Source organism: Urocitellus parryii, chromosome 1 (assembly GCF_045843805.1).
Source record: "Urocitellus parryii isolate mUroPar1 chromosome 1, mUroPar1.hap1, whole genome shotgun sequence".
Taxonomy (NCBI): domain Eukaryota; kingdom Metazoa; phylum Chordata; class Mammalia; order Rodentia; family Sciuridae; genus Urocitellus; species Urocitellus parryii.
Genome location: NC_135531.1, coordinates 262,625,749 through 262,646,294, shown reverse-complemented (window position 1 = coordinate 262,646,294; position 20,546 = coordinate 262,625,749). Strand labels below are relative to the sequence as shown.

Genomic DNA, 20,546 nt, shown 5'->3' with positions numbered 1-20,546 from the left:
ACACATAATGGGAAAACAGTGCCAATTAGTATGGATATTAATTTTCAGCTACCTTTGGAGTAGTGCCTATGGGCCACTTAAAAGATAGAGGACAGTCTTTAAGTAAGGAAAGCTCCATTTCATTTTCAAAAAATTATCACTTGTTTAGCAAAAGGTAAATATTTGTAAAATGCTTCAATAATAATAATTCCTGAAACTGGATCCTTTATCTGGACTTGCTCTTTTGTTGGTGGGGGAGGGGCTGGCTTTTTAGTGAAAATATTTAATTTTTCCTTTAATTAAAAAAGACATTTTTTTTTCAAATTTGTGTTTCTTAACCAGTTATTTATAAGTTTTAAAAGAAAAAAAAACCGATGTGAACTTTGCTCCCTTATTTCAAAGTCTTTGAGTCTTAAGCTTTCTTTCCACACTAGAAACATAAAGTTCTCTCTTCTGGTTCAAGAACATTTGATTGGGATTTCATGCATGAGCAGATAAATGCATAATTAAATTATAAAAGCAGCATCTTGTCTTTTATATTGTAAGAATAATGTTCTGTATTGCAGCCATTTTCTCTTTGAATAACCTTTTGTTTCTGTCTGCAAGCCTTGAAACACAATCTGGTTTAATTGTTTTTCTACTTGTTAGGGCACTGCTAGTCCTGCAGAAGGTTTTTCCACGTGTTGAGACTCACGAAGGTTTCAGAACCCTTCAGAAGTCTGTTAAGCATCTGCTGTACACTCTGGACTCCCCAGCTCGAGGTATTGTATTTCCATCTTCACTGTATTGAATTCAGTGTTACAAAGTCCATTAGGAATATAAAGCAGAGTGCAACTCAGGTGATCACGTAGAGATGGTATTATTCTTAGGTGAATGCACATGCTACAGATAAATCCAAATCTTGAGTCAAAATGTGAAAAAGAAAAAAAAATGGCTGAGAAAGGCTAGGCGTTTCTAGGGTTTTTATTTTGGTAAAAATGATCTCTCTGAGCTTGTAAAACTATGTCGATACTTGGGATGGAAACTAAGTACCAGGCAGTAAGCCTCAACAAATAGATTCCTACCACCATTTTGGGGGAACAAAGGTCTAAACTGAATTGTAAGATTTGGGTCCTCATTTGCAAACTTTGATTTCTTTCAAAAATTCTTTCTTTCTTTCAGAAAGAATCTTTCATTAGCAAAAATATACCCCTCAACTAACCATCTTGAAGATGTATAGTGACGTCAAAGCACAAATAGATCAGTTCACACCCACTGTCATTCCAGTGACACCAAGTGTAGCATGTTGCTCCTGAGCCAGAAAATGTCACCTTTGCATACATAGAATAGTATTATTTATCACTCACAAGGAAACACATAGATAGATATGCGCAGATACATGCAAAGGATCAGGGCTGTAGGGAGTGAATCTCTACTTCCCAGGAAAAATGTTGGGTTAACATTTACCTCTCCTGAATGAATTAGGCGTTGTCAATTGAGTTTGTCAGCTTTTAAATATGGATTGTTTTGGGATTATATAGTAAGCTCCCTGCCAGCATCATGTTAAAAACAGATTCTTTCTTATTTTGGCTTAAAATACCAGTTTTCATATGAGAATTAAGTCTGAGAAGACTTTGAAGAATTCTTACTAAAAAGTATAACATATTCTTGGGTACCAGTTTCTATTAGTCTAGAGATTTTTATATCTACAGTTATAGAACAAATGACTAGCTTGCAAGATTGATTACTATTAAATTTAATGGTCTTAATGAACACTAGAAAAGAAGGCTTGTTCTTTAAAAAGTCCAAGCCAGAGAACCAAAGAGTGCACTAACAAACTTTTATTATTTCCTCTGTATTTTTTTTTTATAATTGCATTTTAAAAATTTGAGAACTTCACATTTTTTTTACCTTTCTTGTTCTTTTCATCTGCAGACTCACACCTTATAATTAATACAAAGGGATAAAGTTAAGATTTTACCCCCAAAGGACAAAAGCTCATCTGTGACTTAGAAGTCACAAAAGTAAGCAAGTAAGCAGCACTTCTTACTAAACAGGTGGCAAGACACGCTTCTCTGTGAATGACAAAACTCAATTTTCAGTATTTAACAATGGCCATGCCTTATGTCTATGAATTTGCTAAAGACTTTGGCAATTATTGAAACATGTCATTGGAGGTTAAGGTGACAAGAAGATACACCAGAAAATGTATTTTTATCTGTAAAATTTGATGTACTTAGCTTTTCTTTGTTTTTAAATTTCATACACTTACTATTTCATCAGTCTGGGGTTAAGGCAAAAACATTTACATCTCTTTTTAAAAGTCATTAACCCTAAGCCTGTACCTGCTTGAGCAGAAATTCGGTGGCCTTTGAAAAATGTTCCTAGGAATTTCTGGGAAACATTCAGGGAATTCAACTTTGAACCAGTGATGCTAATTTAGCAGCACAGGTGTCTCTGGCCCTAAGTATGGATATCTATTACATTTCCCAACACACCCCGTGCTTAGTTTTCATGGCATTCAGCAGTATTTTTGAAGCAAAATTACTTTCTCTTGGGTTTTTCACCCAGTGAAGCTGGATAAGAGTGGTAACTCATAGAAGAGTTGCTTGGCACCTCTTTAATACATGACAGGGTAAAGATAGCCTTGCAGGCCTCATATCAGTCTTTCAAATAGGGAAAATAATAGTATTTTTGTGTCAATGCAAAGTGCTTCTTTATATTCAATTCCTTTTATTATGAAAATAATCCTATGAGATGCAGCTATCATCCCATTTCACAGACAAAGAAAGTGAGGCATAAGAGGGTGGACACTACCTAGTTTCACACACAGCAGGTGGCCAGTCCGAGGTCAGAACCTGGATCTGTCTGTCCCTTGAATTCTCCTGTGGGTGACCTCACTCCCATTTTATCTCTGGGACATAGGCACACTTGAATCCAGGGTTTCTTGCTGGGTCATGCAAGTACATGCTACACCAGACCTCAGTGCCGCTCCCACATTCAGCCCGAGGGGGTTGGTTCTGTCATGTTGCACCTTCACCCACAGGTGCACTTTTTTAGTCATGCTCAATTTCCCTCCACACTCTGATTTCTACACACTTCCTCCTCCCCTGTCCATCTCTGATTTAAACTGAGTTATGAACACTCTCAGGGTTTCTCCAGAAGACTCCTCAGCAACCATGAAAGCAGGGAGATGCTAATACAACCCTAGGAAGAAGGTTGTCTTCCTTCTGTCCTAAGGGATCTAAGTTCCATCGAGGATTCCTGATACAGTTGTTAAGCTCTATTACTTCCATTTATAAAGACTGAGTATCAGGAGTAGAGATGACCTTTCTGAGTTATTGGAATTTGCCTTTTGCAAAGTAGCATGTTATAAATTGCATTTTTAAATAGAAAGCAATCCTTATGATGCAAAAAAGTCTCTGTACACTAGATGTCTGTGGGTTCCACTTTTAAACACGCCCAATCCTTCAAAAATCAGAGGTTTGTAACATTTTCCACTTCATTTAGGTCTGTCTAGTACAGTAGTTCTTCCAAGATACTTAATAGTCCTTAGTGGCCAGAGGGGAAATTTTCTATTTAACTTCAAGGTCAAGTCTATCATTGATAACATAAAGTTAATTTCTATTAGTTACTTACTTTAATAGCTTAATGAAGAAGAAACTCCATAACCACAGAGTACACAAATGCCAACTTGCTAAGCATCACATAGGAGTTCAAAGTAAGCAATATTTGATCTTGGAAAAGCAGTTTTGGAAACTTTTACATTGCAAACGCTTAAATCTCATTATGTCTCCATTCTTGATTATATATGGATACCAACAAATTTGGTTTATTTATTCTGGGCATCTTCATTCTTAGTACTTGAACTTGCAGATGCATGTTCTATCAGTAAAACAATAATATTCTGCTGCTCCTTGAACAAAGCACAGGAAAATCCACTCTTCTGAACAGGAAAACTGAAAAAGCCATTCTACTAGTTACTAGGAGCCAAGCAAACATTATTTACACATGAATGATGCAGGAGGTAGATAAAGAGGTTTTAAATTCTGGGAATCTATTTTTATGCACATATTAATTTAAATAAAATAAACTAACCAACACCAGAAACGCATGGATGGCATAGTTTTACATTAGGATGTAGTACATCCTAAAGCTTTCTAAGAAGGCAAGAGCTATTAAAGGAAAAACTATGAAAGCTGGTATTAAAGTATCCTATTGAAAGTGATTAGACCCTGACTCAGGAGGCTGAGACAGGAAGATTGCAAATTTGAGGCCACTTAGCGAGGCTGTAAGCAAATTAATGAGACTGCTTCAAAATAAAAAGTAAAAAGGGCTAGGGATATGGCTCAGTGATAAAGTGCCCCTAGGTTAAATCTCCAGTACCATGAAAGACAGAGGAGAGAAAGAAGACTGGAAAAGAAAGAGTCTAGGCCAATATTAAAAAGGAAAGAATTGAACCATATTGGATTATTTATAAGAAATGAGTCATGTCAAGAGAAAACTGAAATATGCGATACTGTTTTCCTAAAGGAGCTGACTTAAAGCGTTGAATTTATGGTGCTTTTATTTATCCAGTTTCCATCTAAAGAATTTTTGTTTCAAATTTCTCATATGAAGGCTATTGTACACTTACTCTTATTACATAATCTTTGCAGCAAGCTGAACAAGTGACCTATTTAACTTGTAGGGAAACTCTCCATGTTGAATTCAGTCTTCACATACAGTTTCCATAAGATCCAATGTGGTGATTGCCTTCCATACTCTGCAAGTTCTTAATATTTGAGATGACTCAGAACAGTCCTGTTGACATTAGTTAATTTGCATTCATAGCTGCACTTGATGATCAGTGGCTGTTTTTTGAAATGTAGAGAATACTGAATAGTGACGGCAGATGTTTCCCAAGGCTATATGATAAGCAACTGAAGATCTGTACTCCTTCCCGCCAAAAGAAAAAATATCCAGTGACCTGTAAGAGTGAAAATCAGCTTCATTTGATTAACAAATCAAGTTGTAGTCAATCTGCACTATGAGATTTAAGAGTCATCTCTGCAAAGAAGTCTTAGGAGGAAATAATGTAGTAGTTTAAGACATGGAGAATGAATTTATTAGAAATGCATGCATCTGACTGTTGGGATTATTTTTATCAGCAGAAACCTATTTCCTATAAATACTTTCAACAAAAAAAAAAGCATAAATGTCTTCTGTAAAATTCTTTTGGAAAAAAAAGGGTTTAGATTTTTTTTTAAATTTTCTCCCCATTTATTTCACTTGAAATGCTTCATTTTTCTTTTTAAAATCACAGTGATGGATGTTTATTAATCATACAAATTAATGGGTTTCACTGTGACATTTCCATACAGGTATATATTGCATTTTGATCATGTCCCCTCGCTCCTCTTCCCTCTCCTCTATCTCTCCTCTCCGTTTTTCCTTATCTCCCCTTCCTCACCCCTCTCTCCATTAGCCCTTTTTACTTTCCTTCCCTGATAGTGACTTGGAATGGTTTTTGCTGAGAAGAAAAAAAAAATCTTTAATCACACATGTTAAATGTTTACCTATATAATATTATTACTTTAGGTGACTCTGATAATACAACACACATATGGAGGGAAGATGACGAACAGACACTGTCCCCAAGCAGTCTGGCTGCACAGTAAGTCTTTGTTTCTGAATTGATAGGTAACTTGGTTGAATAAGCAATCAAAACAGTTCATAAACACAATTCTATTAGTAGTGTTAAAAACCATGGGATATAAAAACCAACTATGACCTGCCAAAGGAAAGGACACAGCTCCAGTGTAGTAAAGGGGAAACTTCTTGTGGAATTATTGAATGACATTTTTGGATAATACAACACGAGGACCTCTTTTTCACGTCCAAGGTTGTGTAACTATATCTAACGTGACAAGTCTGCATGCTGCTTTAGACCTGTGGGGTCAGTTTCCAACTCTTTTAAAGTATTTCACCATGAAAAATACATAAGCATCTGTGTTAGTCTGTTCCAGCCACTATTGCAAAATGCCATAAATAAGGAAGCTTTTAAGCAACAGAATTTTATTTTTTTACACTTTTGCAGGCTGGGAAGTCCTATATCAAGGCCCCAGAAGATTTGGGTCTGATGTGGGCCTGCTTTCTGATTCAGAGATGGTGCCATCTCACTCTGTCCTCACATGGTGAAGGGGTCAAGGCAGCTCTCCGTGGCTACTTTTACTTATAATGACCATTCCCATTGCTATTTGTGAAACCTCTGCTCTTATAACCTGACCACCTACCATAGGTCCCAACTCCTAATTCTGTCACCTTGGGAGTCAGGATTTCAATGAATTTAGGGGGACAAAAAAATTCAGACCAATTTTTCACATTAATATTTCTTTTAGTTTTTAAAGAACCAAAATATTCCTTACTTCCAATCAAGGTAATGCAGTATTTCTTTGGTAGGCAGGTAGACAAAAATGTTGATAGATAATTTAAGTTTGGATTTTTATTAGGGTGTGTAGAGAGTGCCAGGAATATGTGGAGGAAATGAGAGCAGGGACCATGGGCACTAAAGACCATCCATGTAAGCAGATTACTGAAGTAACTGTAATAATGATGGGAGGAAATTTAGCACTTCCCTGTAGTAGCTGATGGAGGTAAATTCCTGTAGTTCAAGGCAAACGTAGAGATCAGATAGCTGGCCAGATGAGGGTTGCTTTAATCTAATAAATTAAACTATTGAAATCCATTGACTTTAGTGCCTCCAAATATGTTTTTTGTGCTAATGGATATTTGTGCAAATAAAAATAAAGAGAAAGAGCATGGGATGAAGTTGATTAATGGGTACTGAATTCTGGTTAGGAACAAGAAGTTCTGGGGGGGAGCTGTTGTGCAATAGGATGACTATAGATGATTATCTACTGCATACTGCAAAAAGCTAGTATGTTTTCATCATGAAGAAATGATCAATGTTTGAGGAGATATGTTTAACCTAACACAATGTATACATGTATCAAAATATCATATAGTATCCCATAAATATATACAATTTTTGTTTCCGTTAAAAAATAAATCAACTCCTAATAAGAAGAAAGAGTAGGACTTATTTTTAACTAGTCAATTTTTTTTTTTCTAAAATAGCATCCAAGTAGTTGCTTAGAAACTTGCTATGATTTAATGAAAAGGTCTCTGACTCAGAGTAAAGTCTAGGCAAAATCCTTGCATAAACAAGCACTTCCTGTCTCTCGGGCCATCTCCTTCTTCCTCCGTGGTGGCTGACCCAGTTCTTCTCCCAGAGCGACTTAGTCCTTAGACAGCTTCCCATAGGCTGTGCCATGTTTCAAATACATAGGTCTTTGAAACACACTCCCCATATAGCCATCAAAAATAAGAATTCTTAAAACCACCTTTTAAGTCGAACTGGGTAGATGCTTATTGCTGACACCAGGTATCTTTATCAGAGCCTGGAAGCTCCCTGGCCTTGACAGTGCCAGTGCCTCAGCCTTCCCACCATTCCACAGCAAATGAAGTTAGCTCTGACAGCTGGCTGACAGTTTATTAGGAAGAACTCAATACTTTTAAGATGGTTCTTATTGTGATTGATGAAATTAAGGGATTTCTTATCTTCAGACTTCCTTTCCATTCCTACTTAAAAATAATCACAGAGTAGCAACAGTGACACATGATAAAAGAATAAAAGGTTTTTTTTTTTAAAGAAATCTACTCAAAAATATTTTTTTCCTCATGGCTCCATCATTATTTTTGTTTTATTAATTGTTTTTCTGTGTATGGAGTGTCAAGCATATACCACTCATATACCACTCACCTTTTATTGTAAGCACTCTTGGGAGTTAAGATTTTCTATCAAGGATACATAAATTAAATGGTTTGAAAGACTCATGGGGTGTTTTGCCAAAATAGTGGCACATATACATGGGATCTTAATTTTTGGAGTACGTTAAATTCACTCTCAAAAATCTTGACAATCAAATGTTCTTTATAAAACTGAGAGAAGGACTTGGATGATATTGCAAGGTCACTTCAAGCCCAACTGTTCTTTATCCTAGTCTTAACAATAATCTTGGGAATCTGTTGGTTCAGTCCATCTGGATAGTTAGGCCAGTATTTTGCTGCTAAGCACTGCACCCTGCTGGAACTGGCTCTGGACTGTAATAACTGCACCAGAGCAAAACAAACACAAAAGAAGGAGGGGTAGTAGTGAGAAGGACAAAGTAAGGAGAGAGAGAGAGAGAGAGAGAGAGAGAGAGAGAGAGAGAAAAGGGAGGACCATCTCACTGAGACTGGATCCATCTACCCCACATGTGCCCTCCAGAGATGCCTCATTGGTCTCTTCTCAGATAAATAGCCAATATCTCTGCTGCTTCCTAAAAAACTCACTTATGTATTCATTCACTCAGTCACTAGTAACTCAAGTCTGTGATGTACAAAAGACAAATGCTAGGTGTTCTATGACTGGGATGTGGCAGGATGAGCAAGGAGTGGGAAACAACATTAAATGGATCATTCTTCCAAGTTGTTCACAGGGAACATAAGTCTATCTTGAAACCTATATTCATTATTATACTAAGTAAAACAAATGGATTAACTCCCCAAAAAGAAAATAAATGCAGAAAATTTATGATTATGGTCCTAATTCCACTTGCTTCTTCTTTATATTCTGGATTCTCAAATCCCATCTTATATTTTATCTTTAGGGTCTTCTTTCTGAGATTGCTTTTCATTTTCCTCAACGATCTTAAAACTATTGAATATTCCAAGACACTGGCTCAGGGCTTTTTGTCTTAGGACAGTGCTGTGAGTACATTGATCATTATGACCTTGAACTGACTTGATTTGACTGGACTCACTGATTTTATGATTGGAACAACAAGAAACTTAGCCATATAGAGACACGACTTGATATTATATGGTTAGCCTGTACAACAAGGTTAGTTTTGTTATATAATACATGCCTATTGGGTTTTTATATTTATAATGTGTTATAGAAATTTCCCTGATAGATGATTTCTTTTATTTTGGCCAGAAAATAAAATTCTTTAGTCTAAGAATATACTGTTCTGTCCTTTATTTGTGAATTGATAAAAGGCATTAATTACCTATAAGGAAGCATTGATAAATAATGAGGCCTTCTAAAAGCTAAGACAACCAGGTATAGCATTATCCAGAGTCTCTAGTGAAGGAGATGCTTAAGTAAAAGCAGAAGGCTTTTGGAATAAGTGCTTTATTTTTTTTAATCTGGAGGTTATGAATTGTATTTAAATGAGAGTCATTCATATGACCACTATGCAGTGCTCTCATGGCTCATTTAGAGACTTTTCCTGCCATTGAATCATTTTCTTTTTAAACTTCCTCACGGATTCAGTGTTGTTAACCTACATCTAAACACTGCGAGGTTTCTTTGATATTAATGGAAACATTTTTCTATATTCACTAGCTACACCAGGGTAAGTCTCTCACTAATATTATAACATCTAAGTTAAACATCTGATAGGACTAGTTGATTTGCATACTGTGCAGTTTGATTCAAAGCAGATGACCCCCAAGTCAGACATTGACATTTCTTCTATCTTAACTATACACAAAATTCAACATTAAAGGAAGAATTTAAAAAAATAGAGAGGTAGCCTCCCAATTGAAGCAATAGGCTATATATCATGCACACATATGTGTTCTCTGAGGCACATATGTCTCAAGGACCTTTGGCAGTCCTCAGATGGCAAGCAATTTGAAAGGAAAGCAGAAAGACATTAATTTGAGGATAAATATTAAAATAATTAAACATAAAGACTATTCTCATGTAAAAAGCAAGTGCTCAGCATATCCTGAGTAATGCTGCCCTTGGGCACTTGGGCTAGATCAGGCAGGATGAGCACATTCCTGGTGTTCTGATACCATCAACCAAAGCCTCGCCACCCAGAACTAACATGACCTCAACGAATGGCTTTGCTTTTTGTTTAGATGACTTAATGTATATATTCTTTCCAAATTCTATAGGCTCCTAATCCTGGAAAACTTTGAAGATGCCATCTTAAATATATCATCAAATAGTCCTTATTTTCCCTACTTGGCCTGTGTGAGAAATGTGACCGACAATCTGGCCAGGGGATCACCAGGTAACACTCTTCTTAACAGTGAAACTCTGCTCCTCGTTTCTGTTTCTGTTCTTAACTGTTAAGTTCTTTAAAACATTGGCTTATGAAAGAAAAAAATTTTTAAAAAACTTCCCTTTCATATGTATTTGTTTCAGTATGGGGGTTTAATATCTGAAGGGAGGATGTAGTCCTACCATTATATTAATGTAGCTGCTATTAGGGCATCTGGTCAACTGGACAAATTTTAATATAATGGCCATTTACTGGATAATGCCACAATGGCCACCTGGATAAACTTTTCCCACTGTCCAGAATCTTTAGGTACTCCTATAACCCTTCATAACATTTTCTATGCCCTTGATAATCTTAGTCATTAAAACATAACAAGGGGGCTGGGGCTGGGACTCAGTGGTAGAGCACTTGCCTAGCATGTGTGAGGCACTGGGTTTGATCCTCAGCACCATGTGAATAAGTGAATAAATAATTTAATAATAAATAATAAATAAATATAAGTGAATAAAATAATTTTTAAAAAAACGTAACAAGAAATGATAATGCAGAGTTCCAAAAACAGGTGTAATTGACATAAAACAAAGAAATTTTGTGGCAGACTATTTTTACTTTCTGCCTTCATACATTTTACTTTCCATTTTCTGCCCAATGGGCAACCAGGAAGATTGTAATTAAATCAAATATTCTTAATTTTTATAGGAAAAAAAACATGTATTTTCTTACATTTTCTAGGGAATATACATTCTTTTTTTCCTACACCAAAATATATTTTTGAGATTTGATAGCAAGCAAATAGCACAACACATATTTAAGCCTTGTCTTTGTTTAGCTGGCATGAATTAATCAAGGTTGGAAGGGCATATTTATATCACAGTGATTATATGACCTGTTCTCCCCAAAATGCTTCAACTGAATAATATATTCAACTCAGAAATAAGAGCATATTTAGTTCACAGAGAGTCAAAACCAGGTAGCACCTTTGCTGGAAATATTTTTATCTCTAAGCAGAATATCCATGAATATTTTAAAAATAATGAACTCTATAGTCCACATGGTTGTAGGAAAGGTTAAATTTTCACTCATCTTATATTTAGATTGAACTAGGCTATTATCATAAAAAAACCTAGTAATAAATCAGGATAAAGGTGTCTTTCAAATGTACTTCCCAAGTAACCTTACGATTCATATAAAATAACTCTTTTTCCCTCTACAGAAAATCTGAAGCTTCTGCAGTCCACAATTCGATTTAAAAAATCTTTTCTCCGAAATGGTTCCTATGAGGATTACTTCCCTCCAGTTCCTGAAATTCTAGAATCAAAAGTAAGTCATGAAAGAAAAAAATGTTCATCAACACTTGCTATGATATTTGATGAGATACTATTAGTTTGTTTTAAGTCTTTGCAAATAACAATCCTATTTGGCTCTAGATTTAGGCTGGAAAAAGAAAGGGTGACAATAGTGTTTGGTCTATGTAATGTCTTCATTTTTAATTGGTGAATATATCTATATAAAATGATCCATAAGAGCCTAATATAGTATTTACATGCATAAAGGAATGACTAGTAATATAGTTATTTTGTTAAGCTTCATAATTTGAAGAAGAATTCATAATATGACTTCTCCTTTGATATGTCTTTGGTTCTTAAGTCTGTAAGAGTAGATTTCAAAGCTGTTTTGACTTCAGTGTACAAAAACCTTAAAAGTTGACTCACTTATCTGTATTGCTGTCATCATAAGCAGAAACCAGTAAGTCATATAAAAATGTATGACATTAAAGAAGAGTGAGAAGTGACCAAAAACACTTAAAGCTCCTAAATTTAAATAAGTTCATCCTTTTTTTTTCTTATTGTTCTTTTCTTAGCTCATGCATATAGTACACAAGTTATCATGAAATTCACTTTATTTCTTAAATAACCCTATTAAGTTTTGGAAACAGCTTTCCTAATAAGAACAGCAGTTTAATTGGATTTATGTAGCCAAGGATAAAGTAAAATTAGAACTAGTGTATTCAGTGTAAGCGAGATGATTTGCTGTATACTCAACATGGTATAATTAAGCAGGCATGCAAAACATTATGTCCATGTATATTACAAATAAATATGCTCATTAGATTACCTGGCTTTTAGACCTAGTCTTCTACATGAATCAAAATTTCTAATGTACTTAATTTAGCATTATCTTAATTTGTGCAAATGAGAAGGAAGTTTATGCATTCATCTAACAAATTCCTACTCATTCTTCAAGGACAAGTTGAAATGTCACTCTTACAATATTAGAGTATAACCCTTTCCCTGTTTTTCAGCCAGGATAATGACTTTTTCATATATGCTCCTATAATATTTATCCATTTATTCTTTTCATCTATCATCCGTGCTCCCTAATCTCTAACCCAAATGTACTTATAAACAGTCTAGTGTGGAGGAGATGGGAAAACAGACAGCAATTATAGCCCAGTGAGATAAGTTACTTGTGGTATGTGGATGGACAGAACTCTGTGTATGGAGATGGGATATTCAACTCTGATTGTAGGGTATAGAGATGTAAAGAAGAAATTTTGTAGAGGAGCTAATGCTTATTTTGAGTTTTGAAGCCTTACAGTCTTCACAAAGTCATGCATCCCAGACATAGAGACTGGATTTGTGAGAAGTCATAGTCATGAGCCTGAAAGATAGGTATAGGTCACCCAGAGTCATGAGTCCACATGGAGTAAAATGTACCTATGGGAGAGGCAGGGAAAAGGGAGTGTGGAGTGATACCAAGTCCAGGTCGAAAAGACCTCTTTCTGCTTAGAGAGTTAGAATTTGATCTGAAAGCTGTGATCTCTATCAAAAAGAGATCTCTCTGGGAGACATACAGAGATTGGAAGAAAATTCAGTAGGCTACGGTGGCAATAATCTAAACACAGAGAAAGGGCCTGCATAGCATCTATGGAAGAGAATAGAAGGAAGAGACAGTTTCAAGAGTGATTTAGGACGTTTTGGCAGCTAATGAGATTGAGGCATAAGAAAGAGGAGTCTCCAAGGGCAGATTTCTGGCCTTTGGAACCTACCACTTGGCATTGAAGTAACACAAGGTCTACTTCGTCACTAAAGCACAAACTCTTAGGAAATCATGCCTTCTTTATCTCAATCCTCACAAACTAGCAGACTTGACTTGTGAATTTATGAACAAATGAGAATGTTAAAGTAATTAACATTAATGATATCATTGTGATTCCTGGGCAGCTACTCATTGCAGTTCTTTACTTGGGAAGTAACCAGGTTGCACAAGACACACAGTAGAGAAATAGAAACTGTACATTCTTAGCAATTTTTTTATACTGATGGAATGGGACTGGGGCTAAGAACAATTTTCAACATTATCCACATCTTAAATGTAATGCTCTTCTTGAAGGGTCAAAAACATGAAAAAGTTCTAGAAATAAACTGTAATCCTTGTCCCTTGATTAGAAAATCCACTGTCATTTATAACATTTGAAACTGACAAAACCCCCTCAGTCCTAGACCATGTCCATGAGGAACATTATCGGATCTGTCCCTTTATTGTGGTATTCCCAGCATCTGGCAGAGAGTGGAACACACGGAAAATGCTCAGTACGTGTCATTGAAAAATGAAGATCAACTCCTACTGTGGCTTGGTTTCTTCCCTGCTCTGTCTACCCTGTTAATCAGCATCCTCATTGCCATGGTCAGTTAGGGCCCATATTCCAAAACTTTATTCACGACATTCTTAAGACAATCCTTTAGAACCTCCAGAATTCCAAATGCCTGCCAGCCATTGGTGACCTCTGCTCCCAGCCTTCCGTTCTAGCAGGAACACGGCTGCTCCTGAGCTTGTGTTCTCTTCTCCCGTCATTGTCTGCTTTCTCTCTCCAGCCCCTTTAACAGGCATGAGAACTTCCTCAGTGGAAAACTATGAGTAAAAATGGATATTCCCTATATTGGGTGTAAATACAGATAATACGCTATGCTATTTTTATTGTAATGCCATTTATTTTTTTGAATAGGCCCCCATCTCCCTTCCATTTATGCACAAAGAGCCCAGGAATGTGGCCACTTTACTGTTTTATGCCCATGACATTGTGAGGTCAGGTCAATTCAAATTTTGATTCAGATGCATCTGGGAATGCCAGGCAGTGGGGGAATTCTATTAGAGCTGGACTTGGAGTTAGTTATGGATCATTGCCCGATTATAGGCCTGAACACTTGTTTGTGATAAAGGACTCAGGGCCTCTACTTGAAGTTGTGGCAATAATTCACTAACCTTACATTGATTATTGATGATCCATTAACCTTCAAAAATGTAATACATGTATTGTTCTTAGGATGAAGTAGTAAATAGTGATGAGTACTAAAAGACCATAATGTTGCTCTTTGGTGGATGTTCTTCTCAGTGCATTCCATATTATCGACTCTGATTTATACTCTTATTTCAGAGAACCATTCAGAGAACCAAGCCTACTCCCTGAATGTGGCTAGATGTCCAATTTCTCCTATAACTTTTATCTCATCGATTCAGGACTATACTATAAACGGTAGTTTCCCATACTTGTATTTCAAACCTGCAATAAAAAAAAAAAAAACTTATTTCAGTCTTTACTGAAATTGTTCAGATTTGCCACACCTCCAAAATTCAATTAAAACAGATATGTTGAGCCACTGACACTTATACATTTATTTATAAAACACCAAAAGAATGGAACCCAGGGAACGTTGCATAGAAATTTGTCTCCATTTCATTGGTGAGGTTTCATCATATTTGAAAAAAATCAAAGGACAGAGTAGCATGACAACTATGTAGTCACAACTGGGAGAATGACTGGGTCTATTCCAGAATGGAAATTTTCTCATAGAAATAGGACTAGTAAGTAGAATTTCCATACATATTGAAACTATTTCAGATAGCTCAAAGCCAGAGGTCAATTATAGTATGAAATATGATGGAAAATGAGCCTTTGATATTTGCTATCTGAGGTGATCAATGACTAATTTAAGTGATCTTCACTTAGTTATTATAAACCTCTCATTAAAGACAAGTCATATGGAATGAAATATTCCCAAATCTATGCCTATACCGAGAAGTTCAACATTTCTGTCAAAATGGACCTTCTGATTGGAAACTGAGGTTCAAGGAATGACACATGTATTTCATTCTTTAGACATTGTTCCAATTTATTTGCCTTCTTTTTTTTTTTTTCTAGTTTGGTCATATATATTAAAAAAGAGTTATAATATCAAATATTCAGAGCATTATAATTCATATTGCATCATTAGCATTTATCTATTAAAAAAGGTATAAAATTTCAGATTCTGTAAGATTATGGGACATAAATATATAAAATCTAAACTAACAATTAAGCTTCTGCCGCTGGGGATGTGGCTCAAGCGGTAGAGCGCTCACCTGGCATGCGTGCGGCCCGGGTTCGATCCTCAGCACCACATACCAACAAAGATGTTGTGTCCGCCGAGAACTAAAAAATAAATATAAAAAAATTATTTGCCTTCTTAAAAAGAATAGCTCTAGGGTAGCTTCCAAGTAAAACAGAACTGACTTTCCCAGAGGCAAATTCTATTTTCCCTCAGGATGTATGACTTGGGAGTATATCCTTAGAATACATAGAAAAGAGTGCACTGCAGAGAGGAACAGAGTCGATAGCTTAGAGACTTGTTTGATTTCCATCTTTCTCCTTTTACTCTGGGCCTAGGACTTCAAGCCCTTCAAAACACTTCCATAGGATAAAAGCACTTAGTTTCCCTTATCCCATTAGAGGACAGATGAGAATGTCAATAACACTGCCAACACTTCTGAAGAATCAGGTGTATTCCCATCTACATTTTAAATATGGTCTCATTAGAATTCATGTTATTCTCAACACTGCAGCTTAGGAAAGTCTTTTTAAATTTTTTTGTCCATTAATTTTTATCATAATAAAATATCATATATATTTTTATCAGCCATTTTTAACTATGTAGTTCAGTTGTGTTGATTCCACTTACATTGTCGTGCAGCTGATCTCCAGAACACTTTTTGTCTTGTAAAACTGAAATTCCAAAGCTGTTAAAAGCTCTTCATTTCTCCCATGGCCCACTTTCTTCTCTGTGTGAATCTGACTGTTCTAGGTACCACATGTGAGTGGAATCTTAGTGTTTGCCTTTTGTGACTAGGTTATTATACTTAGTATAATACCCTCCAGGGTCATTCATGTTGCAGCATGTGAAAGAATTTCTTTCCTGTTTAAGGCTTAATAAAATCTCATAGGATATATGTGTATTTCCACCATTTTGTTTAACCATTCATCTATTGATGAGCACTTGATTTGCTTCTACCTCTTGCCTATTGTGAATAATGCTGCAGTAAGTATGGGTGCATAAATATCTCTTTCAGACCCTGCTTTCCATTCCCTGAGGTATGCACCCAGAAATGGAATTGCTGGATCATATGGTAATTCTATTTTTAGTTTTGTGAGGAGCTACCATGCTGTTTTTTACTGCTGTGGCACCATTTTATTTTGCTTTTCTACCAACAGTTCTCAAGGGTTATAATTTCTCCACATCCTCATCAATACTTATTATTTTCTGGTGTCCTGATCATAACCATCCTAGTGGGTATGAGGAAAAAAAGGCCTTTTTCTTTCTTTTTTTTTTTCTTTTTGAACCCAGGACCTTGTGCATTTGAGGCAAGCACTCTACCAACTGAGCCATATCCCCAGCCCCCATAAAGGCCCTTTTCAGAGTTTCAAACCAAACCTACTTTCTGTCTTTGCACATGATTTAAAATACAAATTACAATATAAAATTAATCAAATTATGATTTCAACTGAATAAAACCAAACTACTTATTTTCTCTCATGTTTTTCTTTTTCTAAACTACATTTTTGTATGCCTATGAATCCACAGTTGAGAAAGACAGGTCTAATAGGCCCGAAGGTTTTATGAAATTCTTAAGAGAACAATAAACTTGAATGACAGAAAACAGTACTTTGTAATAAAATTAATTTCAGATGCCAACAAACTAAACCCATATGCAGAATATTTTAAAGTAAATCAACTCAGGTTGCTTATTCACATCTACAAAATATGTAGAATAATGTAATTAATCTGTTTTTCACTCTTTCCCCATTTTGGAAAGCTGTCTCAGCTTCGAAACTTGACCGAACTTCTTTGTGAATCGGAAACTTTCAATTCGTTAGAGAAATCATGCCAGCTCTCTAATATGAGCTTTGGGAGTCTATGTGAAGACAGTGCGTTTCATGTGCAACTTCTGGAAGCAGCAGAGCTGGGCACCGAAATAGCAACCAGCTTACTGTACCATGACAATATCATATCTGCAAAACTGAGGGACTTGCTGATGGGGGATCCAAGTAAAATTAATTTAAATATGGATCGGTAAGTTTTTCTATTGTCTTTTCCCTTGGCGAAATCCTTTCTTCAAATATTGTTATGCCTAGTTGAATCTCTTCTTCTACTTTGTTCCAGGTTACTTGAACAGGCGTTGCAAATGAATTACTTGGAAAATATCACACAGTTAATACCGACCATAGAGGCCATGCTGCATGTCAATAACAGTGCAGATGCTTCTGAACAACCAGGTGTTTCCCCATCCATATTTTAAATGTTGTCTTATTAGAATGCATGTGATTCTCATGCTGCAGTTTAAGAAAGGCTTTTTTGAAGTTCCCAACGAAACCTGCTTTGCTATCTAGCCTTACAAAGAAGAAACCTGAGGATTTCAAATGTGGTTACTTGTCTAAAGCAAACACACAGAAAGCTAGCAGAGAAAGGAAAGAGGGGAATTTGATTTTGTGGCAAAGAGATCTTCAAAATTTAACTAGTTAGACCGTTCACCTTTTGTTTCTCTGATATATTAAAGTGCATGAGGTAGTCAGCGGCATGAGCAAAGATGAGATTTATTTGCTTCTGTGAGAATAATCTGATTAAAAAATAAAAAGATGCACTGCTGTCTGCAGAAATCTCAATTCGGAACTTTCTATTAGTATTCTGAGTATGATGCACCATGCAATACATTTCTCCTTTGCATAATACCTCAATACTGAAAAGAAAGGCAGTCTGCATCTTGGACAACAGGCAGCCACAAAATTGGAAGGGCACTGAGTCCAAAAATAAAGGAGGTATATTTGCATCAGGGATACTTAATAAAATAAATTGAAAGGCATCTTCAGAACAGAGATCACAATCTGCTAAAGTAAAATCATAATATTGTTTACTGTGCCTTGAATGACCGAGATATAAAATAGTTATAATCACTGACCTAAAAAAAAATTTGGAATTAAACACATTCTATTTTAAAAGGAGATAGGAATTGAGAATCTCCTTTATAAGCAAACTGTAGTGTGCTAGGAAAAGCTAAGGAAAAATACTCTATAGCACCAGGTTTATCCAACTTTGTCCTAACTTGACAATACCCTAGCACCCCAGGTTAAAAAGCGTCTTGAATTTGTGTGATGTTTTAAATCAAATGGAGAGATATTTATTTAGTGTATTATGTGATCAAACTCTGGGAGCAAACCATATTTTCCTCGAATCAACTTTCAGTTGTTGACACCTTAGAAAAATTTACAACCCAGAGCAATCTGTTACCTTGAGTTAATGATATCATAATAAGAACAAGCCTACATCAGATAGAAATAGATCTTAAAGCTGCTAAGTTTGCCTAAACCAGGAAAAGTCTGTTTCTGATAAGGCAGGTGTGTTGAAAATGCCTTGGTCTAGGAGCCTTCTCCATGATGGTGTGGTTAAAATGAATGACATTACAAACTGACATGTGAGTTGTGTGTATGTGTATGTGTTGTCTTGCAGATCAGTTAATAGAAATGTTTAGAAATGTTGAAGAACTGAAGGAAGAACTGAGGAGAACAACAGTGATGTCCAACACAAGTATTGACAAGTTACTAGCCATTCCTATTCCTGATAACAGAGCTGAGGTGGGCCATGATTTGTACTTACATGCAGTTTTAAGATGTTTAAATCACAGTCTTCGTTAAGTACTTATCAGTAAAATGCTGAGAGATTGCATGCAAATGTGGTGAATTTTCCACGAAAATGGTAAAATTGTAGGCCTACTTAATTTCTTAAATTTAATTTTTAATTGACACGTTATGCATATACACATCTATGGGGTACTGTGTGTTAAATACACATACACACACACAAAAGGCATAATGATCAAATCAGGTAATTCCCATCTTCTTAAACATTTGTCATGTGTTTGGAGCCTTTAAACTCCTCCCTTTGAGTTCTTTATAAAATATATAATAAGTTGTTGTAAACTATAGTTGCTCTATGGTATGCAGAACATGGAACACATTCTACCCATCCCACTGTGTTTTAGTGGTTATCCTACCTGCCCCTACCTTTCCTTCTCTCTACCCTTCCTACTGGACAGTCTAATTGTTCAGTGAAGACAGAAGGGAAATTCTAAAGCAAGAATATTCTTGTGTACTCTTTTCCTTTTATTTTTATTTATTCTTCTTCTCGATACCTTCATTCTCTCTTTTTCTTTCCTCCTCAAATGGCTTTCTTAAACAATTGATGCCATCAATAATTATAGTCATTATCCTAATAGCATTGTGTGAGGTAAATTGGAACTTACTATAAGGATATTAAAGTCGGACTTTAGTTACTTAATTGGAAAGAGAAACATGGAGACTATTCACTGTTTGTTGCATCTAAAATAGAAATGGATATTCATTTTTACTTTTTGAAAGTTCCAAGACAAGACTTAATATATAAATAGATGTGGTCAAAGGAACTATGGGTAAGTTTTTGGTTGTAGTAAACATTTTTGAGTGTGAAAATGAATAATGTCATTTTCTCATATGCCGATAATAGGGTTTTCCACTTGAAATGTCTTATCTTTTATCCCGTTTCCAAGTTCATTGTCTGGAAGTGTCATAGAAATTTTCCAAAAGAGCTGCAGAGCTTAAGGCCTCATCCATTCAACACTTACATGTGACAGAGTGTGTCATTTCTAAGCACAGCCCAGATACTCTCCAATATTAGATAAAGTTTATAAAAAGCCTCAAATGCTTCCTGTGGAAGATATTTCAGTTTACTAGTGTCATTCTAATTGGTTCCCCCATACAAAAAAATAAAACTGCTCTGTTTTCACTTTTCTTCTTCTTTGTGCTGCAAATGCTATCCATTCACCTTTTCCTTTTGATCTGCTTTTGTTCACTTGATCCTGAGATCTAATTTGGGCAATAAGGTATTTGGCTTCTGAAGAGCAGGTTCATTGCAGTAAACAAAAGCATATATAGTGGAGAGTGACCATTTTTATTACTTTTAAGAGGAAAGAGAAAAGTTTCTGCAACCTTGAACTTCAAAGCTTCTCTGTTTATTTCAACTTGGTGGCAATGAAGATGACATCTTACTCTGCATAGTCATTCTTTATACTTAAAAGTATAAGCATTACTGTCCATGGTGGGTGACTTGCATTATTGTGTGATTCTGAGCTTACAGTATTTTA

The 20,546-nt window shown here is 35.7% G+C and overlaps 1 protein-coding gene across 2 annotated transcripts in view; it reads left to right on the top strand.

The window, feature by feature from the left end:
• The window catches only part of Abca12 (ATP binding cassette subfamily A member 12), a 157,107-nt gene that overhangs the window by 66,094 nt on the left and 70,467 nt on the right, over window positions 1-20,546 (top strand). For both annotated transcript variants that reach the window (XM_026402361.2, XM_026402360.2), the window contains exons 8-14: window positions 628-740; window positions 5,539-5,614; window positions 9,952-10,070; window positions 11,275-11,381; window positions 17,190-17,446; window positions 17,537-17,649; window positions 18,878-19,002. In XM_026402361.2, coding sequence (XP_026258146.2) covers window positions 628-740; window positions 5,539-5,614; window positions 9,952-10,070; window positions 11,275-11,381; window positions 17,190-17,446; window positions 17,537-17,649; window positions 18,878-19,002 — 910 coding nt within the window. The remainder of the gene's footprint in view (window positions 1-627; window positions 741-5,538; window positions 5,615-9,951; window positions 10,071-11,274; window positions 11,382-17,189; window positions 17,447-17,536; window positions 17,650-18,877; window positions 19,003-20,546) is intronic.